Source organism: Contarinia nasturtii, unplaced genomic scaffold, assembly GCF_009176525.2.
Source record: "Contarinia nasturtii isolate CC-2019 unplaced genomic scaffold, AAFC_CNas_1.1 Cnas_scaffold_1037, whole genome shotgun sequence".
In the NCBI taxonomy this organism is placed as follows: domain Eukaryota; kingdom Metazoa; phylum Arthropoda; class Insecta; order Diptera; family Cecidomyiidae; genus Contarinia; species Contarinia nasturtii.
Window position 1 is genome coordinate 8,206,775 of NW_022198383.1, and position 24,115 is coordinate 8,230,889.

General features: G+C 35.3%; 1 protein-coding gene across 1 annotated transcript; it reads left to right on the plus strand.

The window, feature by feature from the left end:
- Nucleotides 1–281: 281 nt before the first annotated feature.
- LOC116343773 (ras-responsive element-binding protein 1) lies at nucleotides 282–23,578 on the plus strand. Its single transcript, XM_031771996.1, has 3 exons — nucleotides 282–713; nucleotides 14,709–15,354; nucleotides 15,718–23,578. The coding sequence occupies exons 2-3, from the start codon at nucleotides 14,716–14,718 to the stop codon at nucleotides 20,173–20,175; spliced, it is 5,097 nt and encodes a 1,698-aa protein (XP_031627856.1). The 5' UTR covers nucleotides 282–713; nucleotides 14,709–14,715; the 3' UTR covers nucleotides 20,176–23,578.
- The last annotated feature ends 537 nt before the right edge of the window (nucleotides 23,579–24,115 follow it).

A 24,115-nucleotide genomic window follows, 5' to 3' on the forward strand; every position in this document is an offset into this window, starting at 1 on the left:
ACATCTTTTTTATCATTTTCCAAACAATATAAAAAAAATTCATTTTTTCTTCTCTGCTGTGTACTGTATCCAATAGATACTCATAAGACTTTTGCAAATCGAATGATAGAAAAAGCTGTTTGTTCAATTTTCAGAAAACAAAAATTGTTTTTATTTCGTTTTAAGAATTTATGTTCATCATTTAACGGGGATTTAAAAAAAAAATTCTATTAATTTTTTTGTGCAGTTTTTTTCCGATTATTTTTTTCTTTTTTTTCTGTAATTTTCTTTTAAATGAAAATTCAATCTGAAACCACTTTTATTATCAACGAACAAATAATAATATACATCCAATGATTTTTTTTTAAAAAATAATTCATTAATATAAAGTTGAAGTTGTGCAAAACAGTGTCTTTAACATCTTATCGCCTTGAATGTGAAAAACAAACACTAGCAATAATTTTTTTTATAAATATAAAATTAAATAAAACTTAACTGGATGCCTTACACTGATCGAAGTGATAATTTTCGGAAAATAATTTGTAAAATTTAAAAATTGATAAAAAAAATAATTCACAACAATTAAAGAGCCTCAAAAGTTCAGTGATTTTTAACTGGTAAAAATCACTAGATAATTAAATAAATAAATAAAGTGTTCGAAGCTGTACTGAACATGTTTATGGAATCGGAAAATTAGCTGGATGAAATCTATATTTTGCGACATTTAATTTTCGGTGAGTTAATTTGAAAATTTTTGTGTAGCTTTTTTTTTTGTTTTGAAAATTATGGAAAATATAAAAATTTCGTTCAATTAATAACTTTAGAAAAAATTAATCGAAAATTTTCTTGCGTTAAATTAATTTCTTTTATTGCGATGTTTCTAAAAACGATTTTGTACAAAAAAAATGTTTCCGAGAGATTTGTTGAAACCAAAAAAAAAAAAAAAATAGGCGAGAGGAACGAAGTGCGCGTACACATTTGCAATTATTTATCCTCGGTTTGGTTAAATGTGGAGAAGGCTATCACTGGATTTTTTTTTTCTTCATTCATTCGTTCACCATATATACATTTTGTGTGCCATTTCGATCGTTTCATCATTTGGCTTTTGTACCATGAACTAAAAAAACATAGAAATTTTTGCGCATAGCGCATGTCCTTAATTCATATATGTGGAGAGAGCCAATTGTTTGGTGCGATCTCGATGTGTATAGGTGAGTTTGATGTATGCTATGTACGGTGCTTTTTTTACATTATGTACATAGGCACATCACAAAGATGTTATTGATGCTCGGCGCTTGGTTTTTCGCGTTCGCGTTTCATTGAAATGAGCTCGGGACTGAATGAGGTAACGCTCGCAATTTGTGACAGCAATGCGCGCACCGTGCCAGAGCAAAAAGAATCGAAAAATTCACGAGTAGAGAGTGTGCGAAAGAACCTTTATACCAAAATAATATTTGAAACCGTGAATTGCGTATAAAATAGCAAATATGGAGTGTGGCGGCGGTGGTAGTTCTGTTGTTGCTCGGTATTGGTGAGGCGCAGCAGATTAATATAGATTTTCTGTGAGAGCGAGAGTCCATGAGTTTCCATTTATATTTCTCGTCGCACACTACCCGTTTTTCTCTCAATATCACATTATGTATGCGAGCTCACAATTTGAATCGTTCACTATTCAATGCTCTGTTTGCTCTTGGGATTCTCCAGCTCTATTATATACAATAAAACATGAAAAGTACACACATCATCAGTGCGGTACTCGTGTTATATAAGATAAAAAGCACCACCCATCCGTACTCGATTCATCCATCACAGAGACGCCATCAGCGAGCTCTGGTATATTCTGATTTTGGAACACAATGCTGGCGCGTTTTGTTCATTTGTTTTTTTCGTTCGTTTTCGGCACATAAAAGACATTAACTTTTGCCGTTTTTCCAAGTACACATACACATGCAAAGAATTTTGCGCTGATAATAATTTTTTCCATGGAATTCAAACTCCCACGTCTTTCCACCCGCCTCTCGTTATACTTTGCATCGCTTTGTGGCGATTTTTGGTTTCAGGAAAATTCAATGATAATATTGCGTCGTGTGAGCACAATACATTCACTTTGCCCCAATCCATGATGAGTGAGCTAAATCAATATATGTTTTATATGTGGAAAAAGCAATAAAGAAATATTCTAATTTTCATCGCATTGCCAATTCGACACACTCGTTCACACACCAACCGACATTATGACTGGCTATTTCACGCTAAATTGACAACGGTTTTGCGCATATATATATATTTATTTTTCCCAATTTGTGATGCACCCATACACATAACAAAACCATTTACGCCGTTTGCTTTTAATTTTCTCTTTGTGTCTGCCACGAATTTTGTCGCACAACTTTATGCATAATTTAAAATTAATTCGTAAAACTTTATCTAAAAGCAACCGCAACTGGGGCCAGGTAAATTCAAACACGGGGCAAATACACAAATTGGATGTTTATTGGTTGGTTTTTTTTATATATATATTTATTTATTTATAAAATCGCTTAATAGCTTCATTGATTCACAAATGTCTAAGGGCATATGCAACACACATCGCACATTCGCCGTTCAATATTTTAATAATTAATTTTCGTTGTGTGTTTTTGGCGATTTTATAAATTGTCAACGCGCGTCGTTTGTGCCGATTCAATGAAAATGCAAATTTTCATCGATTTCGTTGATGGGACGCCGTGCTGATTCAATGTGTGCCATTTCTACATGGTTTTAACGATGTGCGATTGACCGATCAAAGCAGACAAGCTGTATGCGCACGCGAGTAACAGAACAAAGAATTCGACAGAGAGAGAATTGTTATAATTTCGGAAAACGATTAAAGTGAGGAGACAAACCAAGAAGCAACAACGAAGACACAGAGAGAAAGAAAAAAAAACACACAACCTCGAAAGATGTTCACATTTTCATCAATTTGTATGCATAACAGCCGCGCATCAACTGCAACACTCCTCGGAAAAGAAATAACAGTCAGCTTGAAATTCTTCTCGTTACCATTCAATTTTTATTTAATTTTTTTTTTATCTTTTTTTTGTTGTGATGTTCGATCGCGATGTATTCTCTTCACGGTGCTGCGTTTTCGTTTTTTTTCTTCTCCTCTCTTCTCTCCACGAACTTTGCAGCTGCCTTCTCATAACAGCTTCCGATGTACATTTGGCACGTGTGTCGGTGTTTACATGCGAGAGAGAGAAAAAGAGTGAAAATAACACACAAAAAAACAAAAACAAAGACTAAACGTAATAACAATAAAAGATCACCACACAGCCGCCACTGCAGCAACAGCAGCAGCCGCTGTAACGAAGAGAAGAGATAATTTCTGAACATTGTTTCAGGCTTGATTAATACATATGTCTTGTGAACGAATTGAATGAAAAGACGAAAAAACTCAAATACACACACAGAAAACGTCTGTTCTCTCGTCGTTATTTTTTTTATAAACTTTATTACCGTCTGATGGAAGCATTTTTCGGCATTTGGCCGTCAATGAAGAAAAAAAGATGTGTTAAATCTTTGTATTCTTGCATATTATAATAATGAATATGATGAAACACTGAAAGCTCTGTGTCCCTTATTCATACTTGATAGTAGTACTCAAGGTGTCTCTTCCACCGAACAATTTTCACACTCAACTTCTTATGAATGCTTGTGCGTTTTCAGAGAAAACAAAAATGAATATAAAAAAAAGAGCGCGCTATTCATCGAATTAATGGGAATGTTCGTCTAATCGTAATTAAAATGCAAATCCATTCTCTCGCTCTTGCTGGTGTGTTTTGTCATTTAAGTTTGTTTAGTCAATGACACCTAGGTACCAGCAGCACCATCATCCATGCCACTTGAAACGGCAACACGGACGAAAAAACACCCGATAAAAACCAAAAGAGGAGAAGAAAAAAACAAAAGAAAAATATACAAGGCACGCAGTCACACATGAAATTGACGCGGTGGTGCGCGGGTTGTTGACCAGTATTTCCGTAACAAAAAAAATAGTAAAAGAATAATGTTTTATTCGTTTCTTTCATTTGGTACGTGCTACATTTTCCATGCTCTTTCTCCTGGTTTCTCTTCTATAATTTCCTTTTGGTCCGGCTGTGTGTGTGTATGCATGTAAATGATATCCAAACAATTTGGATGGAAAGGCCAAGCACTCCTTCGGTCGTTACCATACAAGTTTTTATTCTTCTTTTTTTAATCCTGTGCGTGGGTCCAGCCACATAATGAAAGTTTCATTATTAAACTACGCACATTCTTCACCGTCTATACAATAGCACAAGCATTGCGTTTTAGAGTTGAACTCGGTATTCATAGCAACTTTACCGCAGACTCGCGCACACCATCGTTCCTCTGAATAGGGAAACAAAAAAATGTGAAAAATGAGCTCAAAACAAGAAATAAATCGAGAAAGATATATAGAGAGAGAGTGATACACACTCACAGACGGTTAGGCAAATGGAAACCAACGAACCGATCAATATACTCTATTTCCGTGTAACTCTTGCCCATGTTTCTGCGTCCGGCACATGCAAGATACATACAAACGCATACGGATATTTATTTGTTAAAGCCTTAAAATCAAACGCCAAAACCGATCCGATGACGACCATTCAGGATAAAAAAAAAAGAGCAAATGTATCGGAAACGGCAACAACAACACCAATGAACGAACGAAGGAAACAAAAAACACATACGTAACGATAAATTGAGAGCAACCGGGGAGATAATGTTCTGTTAAAACCGTTCGATTAAATAACCTGAGAGCGAGAAAGCGAACGAAAAGATCAATTTTTACTCATTTAATTAATTTCCTTCCGAGTGCAACCAAAAACCGACAGATGTTTTTTTTATTCGTTGTTGTTGTTGTTGCTGCTGCTGTTGAAATTCACCTCTGCAATGCTTCAGTTCAGATAGCAGCTCGAGTGTATGCGCTACACATAGGCCGTTGTTGTTTTACCGTGTCTTTTTTATCCTCTTCTTAGCATTTGCCTTTGTTTTTTTTTTATATTCTCATATTATTTACGTATCACAAAGTGTTGAAACCTAACATTTCAGTCAGCGCACATGTGTGAGCATGGCCAGAATGTATAAAAAAATGAAATAAAATAAAAAAAGCAACACACCATCGAAAAGAAATGACACATACACATAGCATTCACCATCTGAGGAAAGAAATAATCAGGCGCAAAATAATGTATCAAAAGGTGAATGTGTATATTTCTTTCATTCTCTCTATTTCATACAGTATATTTTGTCTATTCATTTTATGCCACTAAAATAGAGGTAAACAAACTAAATGGGCACATCGCGCTCGGTTCTCTCAACCACCATACAATGCGATTAAAGTGTTTGACGCTTTTATAACGCGGCCAAAAAAAGGTACTCGTGCCTCGCATAGAAAAAAAATCAACAACATTGAATACACCGTGTGTGTGCCTGTGCACAATCATCATAGTCCAATGGCATAGAGAATAATGGTGCAGGGTTAAAAAAAGTGAAAAAAAAACGCGACGCACACACATTCAAACAAAAACTAATGCAAAGCAAAGCGCACACATTACAATAACTAAGTGAGATACATGTAATTCAAAAAGACAAGTCAAGGGTTTCCATTTGGTCTGTAATCAGGTACCATGCATTAATGTGGCAACTGCAAACAGCCACAGTAACAACAGCCACAGCAACGGGCGGAAAAACAATAACAACCACAACGGTAAATTGAGTATGAAACATTGATGAGCGTGTGTGGAGGTGTACAAACAATGTTTGAATATACACAATACAATGGGGCTGCTCAATCGAATGATTTAAGAGCGAACGAGTGAGAGAACATACGATTGCGTGTAACTGCGATGTATTGTTGTACACAAGATGCCTAGCAGGTGTAATAAAACCGAATGAATAAAAATACGTTGTGTGTTTCGGTTCATATTTTTTTTTTTGTAAGGTACGTAAAATGATAGAGTGAGAGACGAAGACAGTTCATAATGTAATGCACATTTCGTTTGTAGTCATCTGTCTATATCTGTGCGTGTACAGGACATTTGAGCGCGCGCGGGCGAAATATTTTTCCCTCGGTTTCTGTATGACCGTTGTTGTCATCGCACCAAACACACACTCACATATGGATAAAATATTTGTAGTGATTCTATCAACCAGTCGCGCTCTCCAATATGCATATATATGTAGTCGATGATTTGTGTGTGCATTTTTCATATCTGTTTGATCGAATCAAACACAGAGAGAGAAACGGCGAGAATTTGGTTTTTGTATCCTTTTAAAGCCATTCGATAGGTGTACAACACATATCGCGTCACTGCAATCGAGAATGCAATTCATCGCACGAATGCATCAAAACGAATATATACTATGCACACGGACAGACACACGGTCAAATGAATTCATAAGTGTTCTCTCGTGTTGTTTTCATTTCTTGTGAGTCATACTTGGCACTCACATCACAATAGAAATTCCGAAAATTGTTTTTAATTCATCAGAGTGCATTCGTTGTTGTTTTTTTTATTCTGTTATTTCATTTCATTTCATCTCTCCTCCACATCGTTCTTTAATTTGGCGTTCGTTTTTTATGCGTTTCATTCTTCAGCCTCTTAGCCATTACATTTGTCAAATATACGACAGAGATCACGCAAATGATGATCTGATCCATGTGTCTTTTTTTAATTTTTTTTTTTTATTTTACCTCATTTTATTTTTCGTTCGTCTGTTGTGCTGTGTGTTCTCTATAAAATGAAAATGAATTTCGTCCTGGTTCCTTGCACACATCTCTCATTTGTAAGTGCGCGTTCGCTTCTTTTATTTTATCGTCATGTCTTTAATGTTTTTTTTCTTCACTCACTGTGTGTCGTTCGGTTAATTTCTTTGTTTGCTTTTTCTTGTCCATTTGTGCGCTTCTCACCATCCAATATGTTCAGTTTGGTTTGGCTGACTCTTGCATTCACGTATTGTTTCAATGTTTCATTTATTATTGTTATTATTATCGCTTCGTGTCGTTTTATTTTTTATATTTTCATTTATGTTGCTCTCTCTCTCTATCTCTCACTCCTCGCAGCCTGACTGCTCCTCGGTTCGGTATTTTTCGTCTATAAAGATATCGAGGTGAGCGAAATATAAAAATGCATGTTAAATAAGTGTGTGCATAGTCGTCACGAGCCAGTGCACATGCCAGAGGAATATTATTATTGTGCAGATATAATACATTAGGATAGTTTGTTGTTGGTATCCGTCGTCGTTGTCGTCTCTCGATCTCTTTTTGATTGTTAAAACACAATAGAGCAGAGGCAGGAGAATTATAGCAAATGAGACGAGAAGAAGAAAAAAAAATCGTTAATGCGGCTAGAGTTTTGTCTCTGTGTGTGTGTTTATGTTTGGTTGGTTGGTGTTTCTTCGGTCTTTTTCCCTTTTTTTGTTATTTTTCGATTATTTGATGCGTCTGCGCGCCAAAAATAAGCATCTTAAGCACACAAATGAGAACATATAACCGAATAATGAATATATAATGTACAATTCTCCTGACTGAATGGAGTGAATGTCTTACATACTTCATCGGTCCGAACGTTGAAGCCTTTTTTTCATTCGGCTTCTCTGGCTTTTTTTTCCACGCCAAAAGAAGAAGATATATCTGACTTCGCATGGATAAGGCTAATATATATGTTTCTATGTAATTTTCTACAAAGTCAAAGAGGTACATTTAGTGATTCACATTTGCGTCATGACCGCCCCATCACACCGAAACCATTTGCCAACTAAACATTTTCTTTTCATCGAATAACTTCTGCCAGGGGAATTATTTTCGTGACTCTTTCGATCTCGCGTTTGAATTCGACGATAAAGACATACAAAAAGAATCGTAAAAAATGGCAAACGTTCGCCAACCAAATCACCGGAACAGCATTAAAAACCTCTTTCATTAATTGCTGCTCTCGATATTTTTTATATTTAGTTCCTATAATCAACCGAATTTTAAGTTGGCAAAGATTGAATTTCCGTGAAAAAAAAGAAGAAGCAGATTGAAATAGAAACAGTTTTAAAAATGCAAAGCAGGTTTGCCATTTTATGATGACGGTTTCAAGGCAGCATTTCAATTCAATGTTTAATGTTGATGAAATCTTTTACTAGTGACGAAAGAGTTTTTTTTTCGACAAATATTTAATCTGTTTATGGTGTGTGTTTTAAAGGGGACAATTTATCTATCGATGAGTGTAAATAAGAGTTTGTGACTCAGTGATTATCAATCGATTCGCTAAACTCAAATGAATAGTTTTCTGTATTGAGCTCTGGTAATGTTCATCCACACATTACACAACTGATGTTTCAATTTGTCTTCTTTTTATTCTGCTCCCATCGCGTTTTTATTGAACAATTTTCAAGCTGCTCTGTTATCAAATATTATTGGATTGGGTATCACAAACGAATCGGGTTTAGATATAAATGAAACCAATTTATTTATATTCTATGTTTTTTCTCTCTTTGCTGCGCGGTCACAGCCTGCCTACATTTCAGTTGAGATAAAGAAAAAATATTTACACAATTAATGGAAAAATTGATAAGAATTGTGAATGTTCGGTGTTCGATTTATCTTCGCTGTGTTTCCGAGTATTGATGGGAATATTGCTGATATTTTTTTTTTGTTTATCTTCCAACTGATCACAGATGAGTCAAAGAAAACACACAAATCATTTTGTGAATGACGCAAAAAATATTTCTAAAATTAACGACTAGTATTCTTTATGATTGGTTGATTTTCGTAAAAGTTTATCACATCAACTCCAACAAACAAACCAATTCTACATTTGAAAAAAGAAATACCGAAATCTCGAGATTCATTAGAAAACATCATTTCTATAGGCCAATCGAAACGTATGGGCAAATAGCCTATGAAATGTGCGCAAACACACAGACCCCATCAAGTGTTTCCAATAGAAAATCCCACGCTTGAATGGACCAATCACACGATGTTTTGCTCTCAAATGAGATGTGAGAGTAGGAATTTTTCAATCGACTCTATTCAAATCATCGTTCAGCTGCCGAACGAGATGAGAAAAAGAGAGAAACAGACAGCGCGAGCGCACATAAAGCAGAAATGTTCAAACGACCGTTTTTTTTTCTCTCGTCGTGGCATTGACACCAACACACGAGCATATGCATATACGGTGCTACGTAGTTGCAAGATAATGTGAAGAGCACAGAAACGAGAAAACAGCGACAACAGCTGAACAAATCAGTAGCAACGAACAACAACCGTGCAATGCATGAAGCGAGATAGCGAACGTGCTAATAAAACACACAAATGCTCTCCACACGTTTTGTAACCACCCACAAAACGCAGATTCAGATAGTTGTCTCTTTCGGTTGTCTCCATTTTGAAGCTGTTTTATTCTACTCGACTTCGGTTCTGCTCTGCTCTGTGCATGTACTATATTGCACCCATATAAATGCTGTATTTCTTGTTCCTTTTGTATATTCGAGAGAATGTATCTCGTGTTTGGTTTGTGTTATAAGCATAGGTCCTGTGCTCGCTCAACGCCCGTTCTTTTACACATGTACATCGTCGCAGAGAGACGGCCGTTGTGTATCTCTTATGTGTTTTTTTTTTTGTGCCCGTGTGCACAATGAGAGCAACTCTGCGCAAACTGTTAGTTTTCCTTTCGTTTTTTCTCTCTCTCGCTCACTCACTCTTTCCTTCGCCTTTTTCGGGGATTTTAGCCTTCATTTTATTTTTCGGATTTGGCTTGTTTTTTCTGCGTTCTCCTTGTTTTCTCTTGTTCTTTCTCTCTTTCATATAGATTTGGTCATTTTTTTCTCTACACATTTGAAAATCGTGATTTGAAAACAAAAATGAAACCACATTTTATGCATTTTTGTGAAAAAAACCCGAAAAAATATTCTTCGGAATCCACAGTATGGATATCAGATTTAATTTGAATTTCAGTTCACATTTCTTATTAGTCATTGTATTGGCCCATATCCAATTTTTGTTTTTCGCTTGATACGATCGTGCTGAATTCATTCGATTTTGTGGCAATTCGTTCTGGTTTTTATTTTTCACTTATTCTTCGTCTTTCGCTCATGCATAAATCAATTTTGGTGGCTCTTATGCACTCGTTTTTTTCAATGCTTGTATGCGAGAGAGAGAGTTGTGTGGATGAGTTTTGTAAGAAATTGATGAAACTCACTTGTTCAGCAAAATTCGAAATGAATACGAATTTAATATTGAAGTTGCGAAAGACGACAAACGAAAAACAAGAAAAAAAAAATCGAAAGAAAACAACAACAACAAAAAAACAGAAAAAAAATTAGAGGCGAATGCCCAAGAAATATGTATGTATGAGCAATACAATAAATGATGAAACAATATATTCGAAACAAAAGTGTCGATCATCGGCAATCCAATGTATAATTTGATGCTTTTACATTTTATGCATACACAACCAAAGAAGGGAAAAAATGCGCGCAATACTATGTACATTGTACACACACACACAATGACCAAGAGAAACGAGTTAACAGTAATCATAGAAGAAAAAAATAAAATTGCCGATTCAGCGTATATGCAGAGCGCTCATAATTCGATTTGGTGAGTGATTCAACCACAAACAATTATGTTGCCGTGTGGCAAAATACAATATTGGACAGCAGTAGCAGCAATTTATATAAGGTGCACAAACCAACATCAATGATTTCGATGGATATTGTTAACAATTTTTCTTCGGTCGGATTCAGCTTTGGTTTTATGTATGTTTCTTTTTTTTTTATTGTTTTCTCTTTCTACTGCTGTTGACATTGTCTCTTATATACTCGTAAAATTCAACAATCCACATGATCGCATCACAACACCACCTTTACCATAACCACCATTGATGGTTGCGAGCCAACTCTTCGCCCATTTTCTCGATTTAATGCAGCTAAATGTGGTGGGTGATGGTTTCGGAAAACCCCCGAAAAGAACGGAACTCACAAAAGAAGCATAGAATTAATGAGAAAATGAAATTCACAATCATTTTCTCCCTATCTCTTTCGGCCACCAAGCATATCTAAATGGGGATTTGTTTTGCTATGTGCGGTTGCTTGGCAACAATTCAATACCTATAAAAATTTATAAATATATATAGAAACTAAATCCATATAGTATACTGTACATCAGCGGGTAGCGCGCGCGAGAAAAGTGCACAACTTTACATGTTTTTCTGTTATTTTTCCAACTTCCATCGTTCGAAACGACGTCAACAACGTTGCTTTGAGCGTGTAGGATGTCAAGTCTCTGAAAACAGCCAAAAGACAAATATAAATAATTTAATGTGTGTAAAGGTACAGTACACAAGCACCGATGATGACGATGTGAATATACGCCAACTATTTCGAATATCACCGAGAAAAAAAGAATGAGAATGAAAGAGTGGAGCGCACGAAACGGAACATACAGAAAAAAATACACATACAATATAATAGAACGACCAAATGAACGGGAGAGACATGGCATGTATTTAATGCTTTCAGCATATTATTCTGCAGATGTGAAATGGTTTTTTTTTTCGTGAAAAAAGCAATTTTTCCCTGCCTTTTTGTACACATTCATTTTTCTTTGCTGTGCTCTGTGCAGGCTTTTTTCGGATTGAGCTCTATTTTTTTGTCCTATCTCGCACTCTTCGTGTTTTATCCATTTGATGGTTCTCGTTTTCGTGTTTCTTTGCCGTTGTTTCTTTTTTCATTCGTTGAGCGCGCGCGCGATTGTAGGTGTGTGTATGCGAGTGGATTTTATTTCGAAAACATAGATGAAACTGGATATTATTATTCTGAATATAGATAAAAAAAAAAACACACGAGAGAATATAAAATCAAGTAATAAAAGGGGAGAACACGAAAATGAAGGTGTACGAGAGAAAGAGAGAAAGCGTATGTACACGAGGACTCGCGCTGAGCTGAATCAAACGAAAAATATTGCTGTTTTAGGAATGCATTATGTATAATGTTCATATGGAGCAGAGCGTTAGGCAGAGAAAAAAAGAAATATAGCGCACAGCAGAGCAAATTGTGTGCACACGAAATATGTAGCAGCATAACCGGAGAGCAATCGTACTCTATATAGAGCCTTTTTGTTACCTCCATAAAATTTCTCAGTCCGAGAGTGTGAGAGAGATTTTTCTCTATATTCGCCATCACTACCGTTCGTTGATTGTGTGTGCCACACCCAAAGTCGCACATTCGATGAGCATTTCAAACAGAACATCGCCAATACGACGACACACAAATTGTATCTTCGATTTTTTTTTTACTTTTATGTCTCTCCCTCTGTCTTTCTCTTTGACTGTTTCTCGTTTTTCTGAATTATGTGTATAGTTTTGTTGTTGCCATTGTTGCGGCTGGTTTGTTGGTTTCACTTCGATTTTTTTTTTCTTTTATTTCTTCTCTTCCTTCGCGATAACAAATGATTTTGACTCTGCTCTCTTGCTTTTGCTCTTCTTTCTATGGCCGCGTCCTCGACTCTTTGTTCGCGCGGATAATGAAATATTTACCTTGATGATTCAACGCAAATGAATTGCGCGTCTAATGGAAAAATTCCTGGAAAAAGCATTATGCAAAATACGTTTGTGTGTCGAATAGCAGTGTGGCTGTCTGACTATGACTTGCGACCCGATTTACCGAAAAAATTAATAATAAGAAACCTGCTAACATGCATTGCGAAACGAAAGGAAAATAAATGAGTGAGAAATCAAATCATATTCTGAAAGTCATAAAGCTCCCCGATTTCGAGCACAGATTGAAATGGTTTTATGTGTCTGTTTTTTTTTTCATTTCGGTGAAACACATAAAGTAAAAAAAATACATGAAATCCACTTTTTGGACAATTTGAAACGAGTCTCTGGCATTTTCTTTTGTTTTCTTCTTCGTTCACGAAACACCTATGCCAAGTTTTACGTTAAATGTGCAAGCAAACTCCCTAAGAGTAGCACCAAGTACTACTGATCAGACTACTTTTACATGAAAGCACTCTTAGATGTAAATGAAATGGATTACACACATTAAAAAATCGAAATGAAATGAAACGAAACGAAGAAGAAGACGATGACGACAACGAAAAAAACCAACAATGACAAAATTCGATGTGGAAGTGTCACTTGTCATGAATGCTAAATCGGATTTTCTATTTCTATGGCATCTTAATTATCGATTTTGGAATGTGTATTACGGTCTCTAAATGAGACGCGTGTGTGTATCATTTACTTAGATAGAGAGAGAAAATATCACTTTGGTGATTGGTGAGGGGCTTTGGCCATACACATACCACACAGGTATATATCTCGGTATGTAATGGCATTCGTGGAAAGAGAGAAGATACGCGATGGAAATTGGAGAAGAAAATATGCATAGCATATACCAGAGAGACGAAAAAGAAATAAAAAAAAACAAAACGGCACTTTGGTTTCATATTTGTGTATTCGGTCATTCGTATCCAATACACGCATCCGATGCAAAAGACTATATGGAATCGAATCCAAACGGAAATGATAGAAGAAAAATTTAATACTTATATTCAGGTATTCCATGCGCGTCTTCATCGCATCGACGTAATTTGAGATTACCGTCGAATGATTAGTTTTTCGTGTGCTCACACTCGATTGATGATTTCTCGATATATCATCATGTATATACTTAAAAGTAGGCGCACATTAAATGAAAGCCGTCCTCATTTGGATCGACCGCTCAAATTCAATTACATGTCGAAACACATGAAAAAGCGATGCTGACGAATGCAATTTACATGACAAAATTTAAATGAAAGGAATCTTCGTTATAATCAACAACAAAAATTACGGTAAAATTCCGAATGAAGAAAAAAGAAGACGAAATCACACACGTATACATAAAGTGAACAATGACGGATGTACGTCAATAATGAAAAAAAAACATCGTTCGTTTGTTTTTAATTATAATTTGCCGAAGACATTGCACTTTGGTGATGAAAAAATGAGCAAAATATTCCACAGAAAATTCAATTCGTCGTCAATAATACACATAAATAAGCTCCGATTTTTTGCATTTCAATGAAAAAGTGAAAAATAAAAAAGTTTCACGAAATCAATACCAAATACAGAGACAAAGACATAATAATACAGACATTCAATTATTTTTGTTCCGTATTAATTCTTCAAAAAGCACACGCAACTTATCATATAGATAGATGATGTTGCTGAAAACGATGAGTTGAATTGATTTTTTTTTTCATTTTGCTTCGATCATTCTCGAGAGATATTTTTGCTCTTATCGCATGCTCTTAACGAAACGGACACAACGAGATATATCGAACGAGAGAAACACGATCGAGAACGTGTGCAATATTATGTGATTATATTTCTCGATTTTATTTTCCAGTTATCACTGAGAATCATATCACTTACAAGCTCTCAATGATATTTATCATTTGATACCTAATTATTTATTGAACACAACACCGATTATAGGTTTGCGAGAAAATACAATGAATATAAAAACTACTTTAACCACTAACATTTGGTTGACGTGGTAACGAAATTGAGCGAGAAAAAAAGCAGCAAGAAAACTACGATTAATATTTGTAATTAAAAACAATAAGATATTTTCTATGTGAAAAATAATTTTGTCACTTATTATGACGAATAGGTTATTGATTCGATTATATTTTTTATCATTTGCAGAAACGTAATGAGTAAACAACGACTTTCGACCGCATCTGAGTCATCCGAATCAGCGGTGGATGCAATGGAAATTGATGACAAACATGAGGGTGTAAACGATGAAACGACGACAAAATCATCGAGCAGTGGCAGAGAAGCAACAACAATGAAAAAATACGAACAAGAAGCAACTGTAAGCGATCGAGAAACGCGACGCACATCGCATGATCGCCGAAAGAGCCGAGGTCATAACAGTGAAACCGACTGTAATGATGCCGATATCGAGGAAAATGAAGCACATAACGATTCATCAACAAATGCAATTGTACGACGAGAGAATCTACGCCAATTGGAAAATAGCATGATTTCGTTGCGAAAAAGTTTTCGATTCGCTGCAAACAATAATGAGCGTGTATCCAATAACAACAACAACAATAATAACAATAACAAAACCAATAATAATAATAAAACAAACAACCATAAACGCTCACAACGAATTGGGAGCAATGAAAACAGCGATGGCAGCAATGAAAATGTTAAAACGACACAGTATAGTTGCCCGATCTGCGGTGTTTGCTCAGCCACACAGCATGACTTCACCGAACACATACGCGGTCACAACAATTCGGATGGAAGCCATAATTATACATGCCAGATCTGCTTTAAGGTAAATTGACAATGATGACGATTATATGATGATTGATTTTTTTTTTTCATATTCGAATGCATCGATCGCTCTTTATTCATATATATATTGTGACTTGACTCCCTGATATTTACTATAAATGTGCAGTCTATCTCATTATTTAACTTAACTGCAATGTTTGCTTTTCTCAGAAAAAAAAGATGATTGCACAACATGCATTTAACGTTTTCCTTTCTGTCTTCATTCGATTTTTTCCCCTCTCTTTTCATCCGTCCTCCCCCATCATCTCTCTGTCGAACCTAAAAAAATTAATGTAAAATTCATGTTTTTGATCATTTTCTGTTTTTTATTTGTTTATTTTTTATACAAAAAAAAAACTATTAGGTAGTATCGTCGGCATCGTCTCTTGATCGTCATGTTTTGGTGCATACAGGCGAAAGGCCATTCACGTGCAAATATTGCCACGTGACATTCACAACTAATGGCAATATGCATCGTCATATGCGTACGCACAAACATCGAGATGGTTTGACTAATAAAGGTGCAGCAGCAGCAGCAGCTTCCGCCATTACAACAAATAATAACAACAACAGCAATAGCAGCAGTGGCGGTGGCCACAACGACCCAAATACAAACGAAACGACAACAACGACAAGAAAATCATCGCATCGACGCACCGGTGGTGAAATATACGAGAGTGATGGATCAACGGATTCAATGGCCAGTGGCTCTGGTACAGATGGAAAACGAAAGAATAATCATCATCATCATGACGATGACAGTTATACATCGTCGATTGGCATGAAACGACGTCTCAAAACGATCAACAATAATAATAATTTAATCAATAACAATTCGATTAATGTTAATAGCAATGTTCAGCCTCAACGATTCTGTTGCCCAGTTTGTGTGCGCAACGATTTCTTAACGATGATTAGCTTAGAAAATCATGTCGATACAGAGCATCCAAGCATTCAAGCCAAGTGCCGTTGCTGTGAAGTCGTTTTCAAAAGTTACAAAGCACTCAATGCACACAAATGCACGGCCGGCAATGGCAATAAAGCACACATTACACAAGGCTTCAAGGATCTCACATTCGTTGATTTTTCGAGCGAAAAATTTCCATTGATTGCAAAAGTTGCATGCGAAAAGAGTATGCGTACTCCGGTCACCAATCAAAAATACGAATGTCCACAATGCTATCGCGCTTTTCCATGTTCGAGTGCGGTTGAAATTCATGCATTGAAATGCGGTGCAAATGATTTGAAACACAATATATCGTTGCGCAAACGAGCTTTGTCAGAAACATCGGACGAAACTGATACACGTCGTCGCGACGACTTTTTCGCGCATTTGGATTTGAAGAATAAAAACGACGATTTGAACGATTCATTTCAATCGACTGGATACAATTCCGATACGGATGTTATTGAACACAAGAAATCACGCATTTCTCGTGATGATTGGTATACAAAAGCATCGAACGGTGAATTCAAAGATTTGGCTGATATTCAATCAATGATAAATGTTAGCTCATCGGGCAGTGAATTGCTACGTCAACTTGATCAACCGATGACTTCGATCGCATCTTCATCAAACGAACAACTTTATTCACGCGACGATGAAGAACAACAAGATGCATTCACAGCCGAATTCCGAAAGATGAAATTACGTGGCGAATTTCCATGCAAACTGTGCACAGCAATCTTTCCGAATTTACGTGCATTAAAAGGTCACAATCGTATTCATTTAACGGCAGCTGGTTCGGGACCATTTTACTGCAATATGTGTCCGTATTCAATTCATGACAAAGCCGCGCTGATTCGTCACATGCGCACACACAACGGTGATCGACCGTACGAATGTGCCATTTGCAATTATGCATTCACCACAAAAGCAAATTGTGAACGTCATTTACGTAATCGCCATGGAAAGAGTACACGCGACGAAGTAAAACGCGCCATTATCTATCATCCGTCCGAAGATTCGAGCTGTGACGATCCAGTGAAAAAGATGCAAATTTTCAATATGTCATTCGAAGAAGATGATTTACCGCCAAAAGATCGTTCAACACCCGTGTCACTTATCAAAGAATCACCGAATTCAAGTGCCGAAAAAGTGGCGAAAATTCAAGTGAAAAGCATCGATCAACTAACTCAATTCAAGAACCAGGTGGCTGAAATGAATGAACATGATGCGAAACCATTAAAAATGAACGTCGACACAAAACCGATGGATTTGTCAATGGACGCATTGGATTTGAGCAAAAAGAATGCCAACGATTTGCTATCAACACCAGATCTATCATTATTTGAAAAAAATCAACAATTATTCTTGGCACAACAAAAGTTGCTCAGCGAAGCATTGCCACAAATTGATCCCGCTCATTATTTCCAGTTGTCACAATTGTATCGTAATTTAGTATTTCCAACGACTGGACTTCCGTTGCATCCGTTCTTTTTACAAAATCAATTATTGGCACAGTTGCCGACACCGAATTTTGCCGAATTGAAAAATCTCATGAAAAATGATGTACTATCAACACCAACCAATAACATATATCATCCAAACAGTATGTTTATCAATCCAATATTTCCAACACCGCCAAATATGCCTCAAGCCAATTTTCCAACATCGACACTATTACAAGAAGCATTGAAGCAAGAGACATCGCCGCCATCACAACGAAGCGCCACACCACCAACCGTTCAATTACCACTTACACCGCAAACGCCACGCTCTTCCAGAGGTGTCGGTCAATTGCCACAACAAAAACCACAACATGTACGCATTTCAAGTCCGGGACCGGTAAAAATGGTCATTAAAAATGGTGTTTTGATGCCCAAACAAAAACAACGTCGCTATCGCACCGAACGACCATTTGCATGTGATCATTGTTCGGCACGATTCACATTGAGATCAAACATGGAACGTCATATCAAGCAACAGCATCCACAATTTTGGGCTCAACGTCAACGCAGCGGACACAATTTCATTCGTCGCGGTAGCAGTGCCAGCCTTACGCCATCATCATCATCGTTACAAAATCAGGAATTGGCAAGTGCCGCCGCAAATTTGATGGATAATAAAAATGCATTCAATGCTATTTCGGATCAAGTAAAATTCGCCATACTTGCTCAACAGCTTAAGAGCCGTTCGAATAAAAGTTTCGATTCTATTGAAGATCAGGATGAAAATGATGAAGATGGTGAAAATTATAAGGATGACATTGATGAACCGAAACTTTTTATCGACGAGGATGATGATGAAGATGATGACGATGAGTCGGAGCCAAAAGATTTATCACACAAAAATGTTGTGAAACGATCACTATCACCACCGCTTGATAACAATGCAACAGCAAAGAAAATCGCAAAAAATATTTTATTGGAAGCAATGAGTGCCGAATCAAAAAACGTTGAGAAAAGTGAAACGCGCACGAAGGAGGCAAAAGAAAATTACGAATCGGAAAATCGTTCGCGTAAATCATCAAAAGATGAAAATGATTTAGTTTCGGTATCGACGCTTGTTGATAATGCCACCAATTCGGTGGGTTTGGGAAAATATTTCAATGCCGATTGCCAGTCGAATGATCACAGCGATGAAGAGGGTTTGGTTGCATCTGGTAGCACATCAGAAGGTAATAATTCGGGTGCCGAAGATCCAAATCCGAATCCAATTGAAGGCAAAAAGAAGTCTGCATACAGTTTGGCACCAAATCGCGTTTCATGCCCATACTGTCAACGCATGTTCCCATGGTCGAGCTCATTGCGTCGTCATATTCTAACACACACTGGACAAAAGCCATTCAAATGTTCACAATGTCCACTTTTATTTACGACCAAAAGCAATTGCGATCGTCATTTATTGCGAAAACATGGTGACGTTGATACAGCCGTTTCATTGTATGTTCCAATCGATGATATGATTTTGGATCCAATTAAGAAGCCAACACCAGAACCGTTGCCACCATCACCGCCACCAGCACCACTATCAGCAACAAAGACAATTCTCTCAAATCAACCGACTTTGCCACAAATTCAATTGAACATTCCACCATTGAAGAATGACAATTCGCCAGCATCAAACACCGATTTACCATTTAAATGTCACTTATGCGACGGTTCATTCCAGGACCGTTTTTCGTGTTTGGATCACATTAAAGTGTATCATTCGCAAGAATTTGCATTGCTATTGGCTAAAGGTGCCATCGAACCGGAAGAAGATGTTCAGGCGGCCGTTTCAGCTGAAGAAGAAAAAGAACAAATTGAGAGCGGTGGCCGTGGCAAATATCCAGACTATGCAAATCGTAAAGTGATTTGTGCATTTTGTGTACGACGCTTTTGGTCAACAGAAGATTTGCGCCGTCATATGCGCACACATTCCGGTGAGCGTCCATTTCAATGTGGCATTTGTATGCGTAAATTTACATTGAAACACAGCATGTTGCGTCATCAAAAGAAACATGCAAACAATATGAATTCAAATCATCATCAAAGTGCATCCGATCTGTCGGATGATGAACAACAAATTTCAACAACGCCACCACCACAGCTACCAAAATTGGCACCCGAAAAAATGGCATCATTGGCTGATGCACTGTTGAAAACACAAAATTTAACCGAATTAATTGCCAAGAAATTTCTAATGAATAAAGCATTGGCCGAACGTGACGATGGCGACAACAAACGGGCAACAGCATCTACTGAAGGCGGTCTTGACAGCGAAGAAACATCGGAATTAATTGGAAATCTATTGGGAATCAGCGATTCAAGCATCCTCAATAAAGTTCTATTGTCATCGGCGGACGAAGCAGCCAAATTACTCGGTGTTGAAAAGTAAACATGAAAAATGTGTTTAGATTGGAATGCAAAACATATTGAATAGTTTATTTCTAGTCGTTCAGCACTGAATGAAACGACAACAAAAAATAAAAACCAAATGATGAAAGAAAAAAGTCTTAATATCTTAACCAAATATAGAAAAAAAAAATCAACAACCAAATCCACCCACATATCGAACATTTTGAGTTGAAATCAATTTTTTTTAAAGTATTTTGAACGATATGTGCCTTGACAACGAAATAAAGAGCCTTTTACCAGTATAAATTGGAAACATTTATGAAAAAAGTGTCTTATTGATGAAACTTATCAAGAAAAAAAAAACATTTTAACACTTAGATTCACTAGAGGAAACAAAATAAATTTTAATCATAGCGAATAAGATGATGCCTTTTTAATGATGTTACAGTTACATTTTGAAAAAAAAATTAATATGGAAAATTTAATTCACGGTTTTTAGTTTTTCTGCTTCATATTTTGTAAATATTTATTAAGAATGATTGTTTAAAAACGCCATGATACAATAATGCCGAAAATTTTACTTAAGATTTATGAAAAATCATTAACAAAAACGTTTCAACAATTTTAATTTATTCCATTTGATTTGAACTTGGATTATTGGATTATTGGATTCGTACGGGGAGTATACTAGGTCTACTTTTCAGTAATATCCGTAGTTTCTCGTTGCTCAGGTGATTTGAACTTACCTACAACATAAAATAATGAAACTAAATATTATTATCGAAAATTAAACTAATTTGTAAGAAAATGCTTTGAAGAAAAATCGAGCAAAAATCATCATTTATTGTTGAACAAAAAAAGCAACCAAACAAAAAAATTATGGAAAAATATGACAATTTTAAATTGTGTGGCCTTTTCACGGTGTGGTTTTAGAAAAATGTTTTTAATAAAAGCGAATGGTGACGAAGCGTTTTTTCAGTTGTTGGCGCATTAGAACATAAGTAAAAGACATATCTATATTTAAAAAAAAGAAAAATAAAGAAAACATTTTTTAGAGAATAAAGTCAATAAAATAATACAAAGATACACTTATTGAATGGCTTATTTGCGTCAACGAAAAAAAAATTATAAAATAAAAATGAGCATCCATCAAAAAGTTTTTAGAAATGGAAAAAGAATTGTTCAACACACATTTACACGCAGAGAATTTGCCTTGAACAATAATAGAAAAATAAGGGGTTGAAAGAAAGATAAAGTGAATAGCCTATGATAAATCCTTAAGATAGTTTAGCCTTTTTGAAGAATAAGACGAAACTTGTCAAACAACTGTTGTTGTTTTTGTGTTTGTGTCGCAAACACTGTAATTTTCTCCCCTTCTTTATTCCATTTGTTTCGACTGTATATTTATTCAAACGCAATCTGGTCTCAATTCGTTTCGGTTTCTCTTTCGATTGTACAACATAAAATGAGTTTGGTGCGCACTCGCTAAATATATACCTAGTATATGTGTGACATCGATAAAGGTCATTCAATGTATATTTATATGTAAAAGGTTCATGTGGTGTAAATCAGCAGCAGCAGCAAAAGTCAAAATTAGGCGGTTTTTAGAATATTTATTTCAATGTGTAAATTTCGATTATTAAGTGCTTATGTGAATGGAGTTGAAGTTCATGACACTCCGAGTGCAAAATGGCATTCACACATAACACGAGATGAATTTACATGTTTTGATGCCACAGCGTATGCTGCATGGAAATGGTTATATTTGGCATAACATTTCGTTTATGAAGATTCCATGACGAATCGCAACTACAAAATAAAACAGTTTAGAACTGCTCAAATCCGAGTTGCCATCAATTTAATTCAGTAGATAAATAGACGATAATACATATTATATCATTATTGAATGTAGCAAATTAGATTATAAAAAAATGAAAAAAAAAAAAAACTGTTTACATTTGCAAAGAGAAATTTGAGCCTTTAGAATTTTAGCACTATAAACACATATGCCTTAAACGGATTAACTCCCCATAACATTGTTTTTCAACGGTCTTTCTTGAGTTTGTCGCACAATTTTTTGCACATTTTATAATCAATACATTAAAATTTGAATAAAATAAAATAATAATTTGAGAAAAAAAAATGCTTTTCCCGATTTAAAAAAAAAAAGGAAATCAGTTAAACAATATATGAATCTACTTAGAATATTAGCATTATTTATTAAATTAGACACAAAAAAAATGAAAAATAATTAAATGAATAGAATTTTGAAAATTTTATTAGTAAATACAGCATATTACCAAAGCAATAAAGCTTTTTGCCTAAAATCAGCTGAACATCTCACCGTTTCATCTTTGACAATTGCGGCTGTAATTGCAATTGCAAAGATGGAACATTTTTAAGATTGAAAATTATAAACATTAAACATTCCAATGCACACGGAAACCAAAATGGTGAAAAAACAAATTTTTTGGTCAGAATTACAGTCTTTCAACCATTCAATTTTAAGCATGTTGAAGCATAGTGTTTAATATTAGAAATTCTAAGTTTAGAATTCTATATAGTGGATATAATAGATACATAAACACATATAAATATTCTAGTCGATTAGTTTTTTTGGGAGTTTTTGTTTTAATGCTTGGAAGCCAGTTTCTTTTTTTTTTATTCAAGCCACACGTTTCAAGCAAACATTGGCACATTTTTTTCTATATTGCTTTTTTGTTTGATTGAAAAAAATGGCCCTTCTTCATTTTAGTCTACAGCGCAAACCAATCAAATCCTTCCAAAGAAATTATAAAAAGAAATCTTTGTAAACGCATACGAACAACATTCATTTTGATTCCTTCTGCTTTTTTTAAATCATCTTTTTTGAAATTTATGAAATTTTGAATCGCTTCAGTTCCAACAAAGATATGAAACTTATCATTATCGAATATATGCCTACTTTTTTTTTAGATTATTGTAGAATGCGAAATAGCACGAATGAATTAAATCTATAGAAAATAGACAGCACGAAAATGATTGTGAAAGAATAGCGTCGAGTTTAAGCCTTTAGTGAAAAAAATGAACTTGAAACAACAATATTGTTGTCAACACACACCCCATAAAAACATCTATAACCGAATAGCGAATTAAGTGTGCACGATTTAGTTTTAAATAAACTATCAATAAAAAAAAATAAAACGTTCCAACATGTTTTGCCTTCTGCAAACATTATTCTTTGATCACCGGCGCCAAAAATACATAGACAAACCAAAAATAATTAAATAACCATAGAATATCATAAACATATTTAGAGAAAAAAAATACGAGCAGACATGAATTTACATTTTATAGTTGAAACAATAGATTTGGCCCATATCACTTTAAAATCGAAAAATAAATTCGCTCAAAAATATTTCAAATAAATAATGAAACATTATATCCGGTGAAAAAAAAAAAACCAAACCAATATTGTTTTATCGAAATTCAAATATCAATTTTATCTCACTATAAATTCAAACAAAAGAACTCTATCCATCCACTAACAGCTTAAAATTCAAATGTAAACCGAAAATATTGTAAGCATCAGAAGCATTAGATTAGATTAAATAATACAAGTATTTTGTGTAGAATTCTGAAAATGAAAATCAAAAGAAATGGAAATAAAGAATAAAGATTTAACAAATATTATGAAACAATTTTTGATTTTAGTCATTTATCTTAACATTTACAGCCTCTTTCACTCAGGATTTTTAAAATTTCAAACAATTGTTCCTGCTGAGTCAGCGGCGCTGACCACTAAATAATACCACACACAATATGATCTCTTTGAAAATGTAAGTGTTTTTTTTTTATTTGGACTCGTTTGGACCATGGAAACCAGACATTATATTGAGATATTTTGAGCCAGAAGAATCATCTCAGCCAGATATCATCAGGGACTGAAATGGAGTGAAAACAATAGAAATGATTGTTATGGTTATAATTACACTTACATT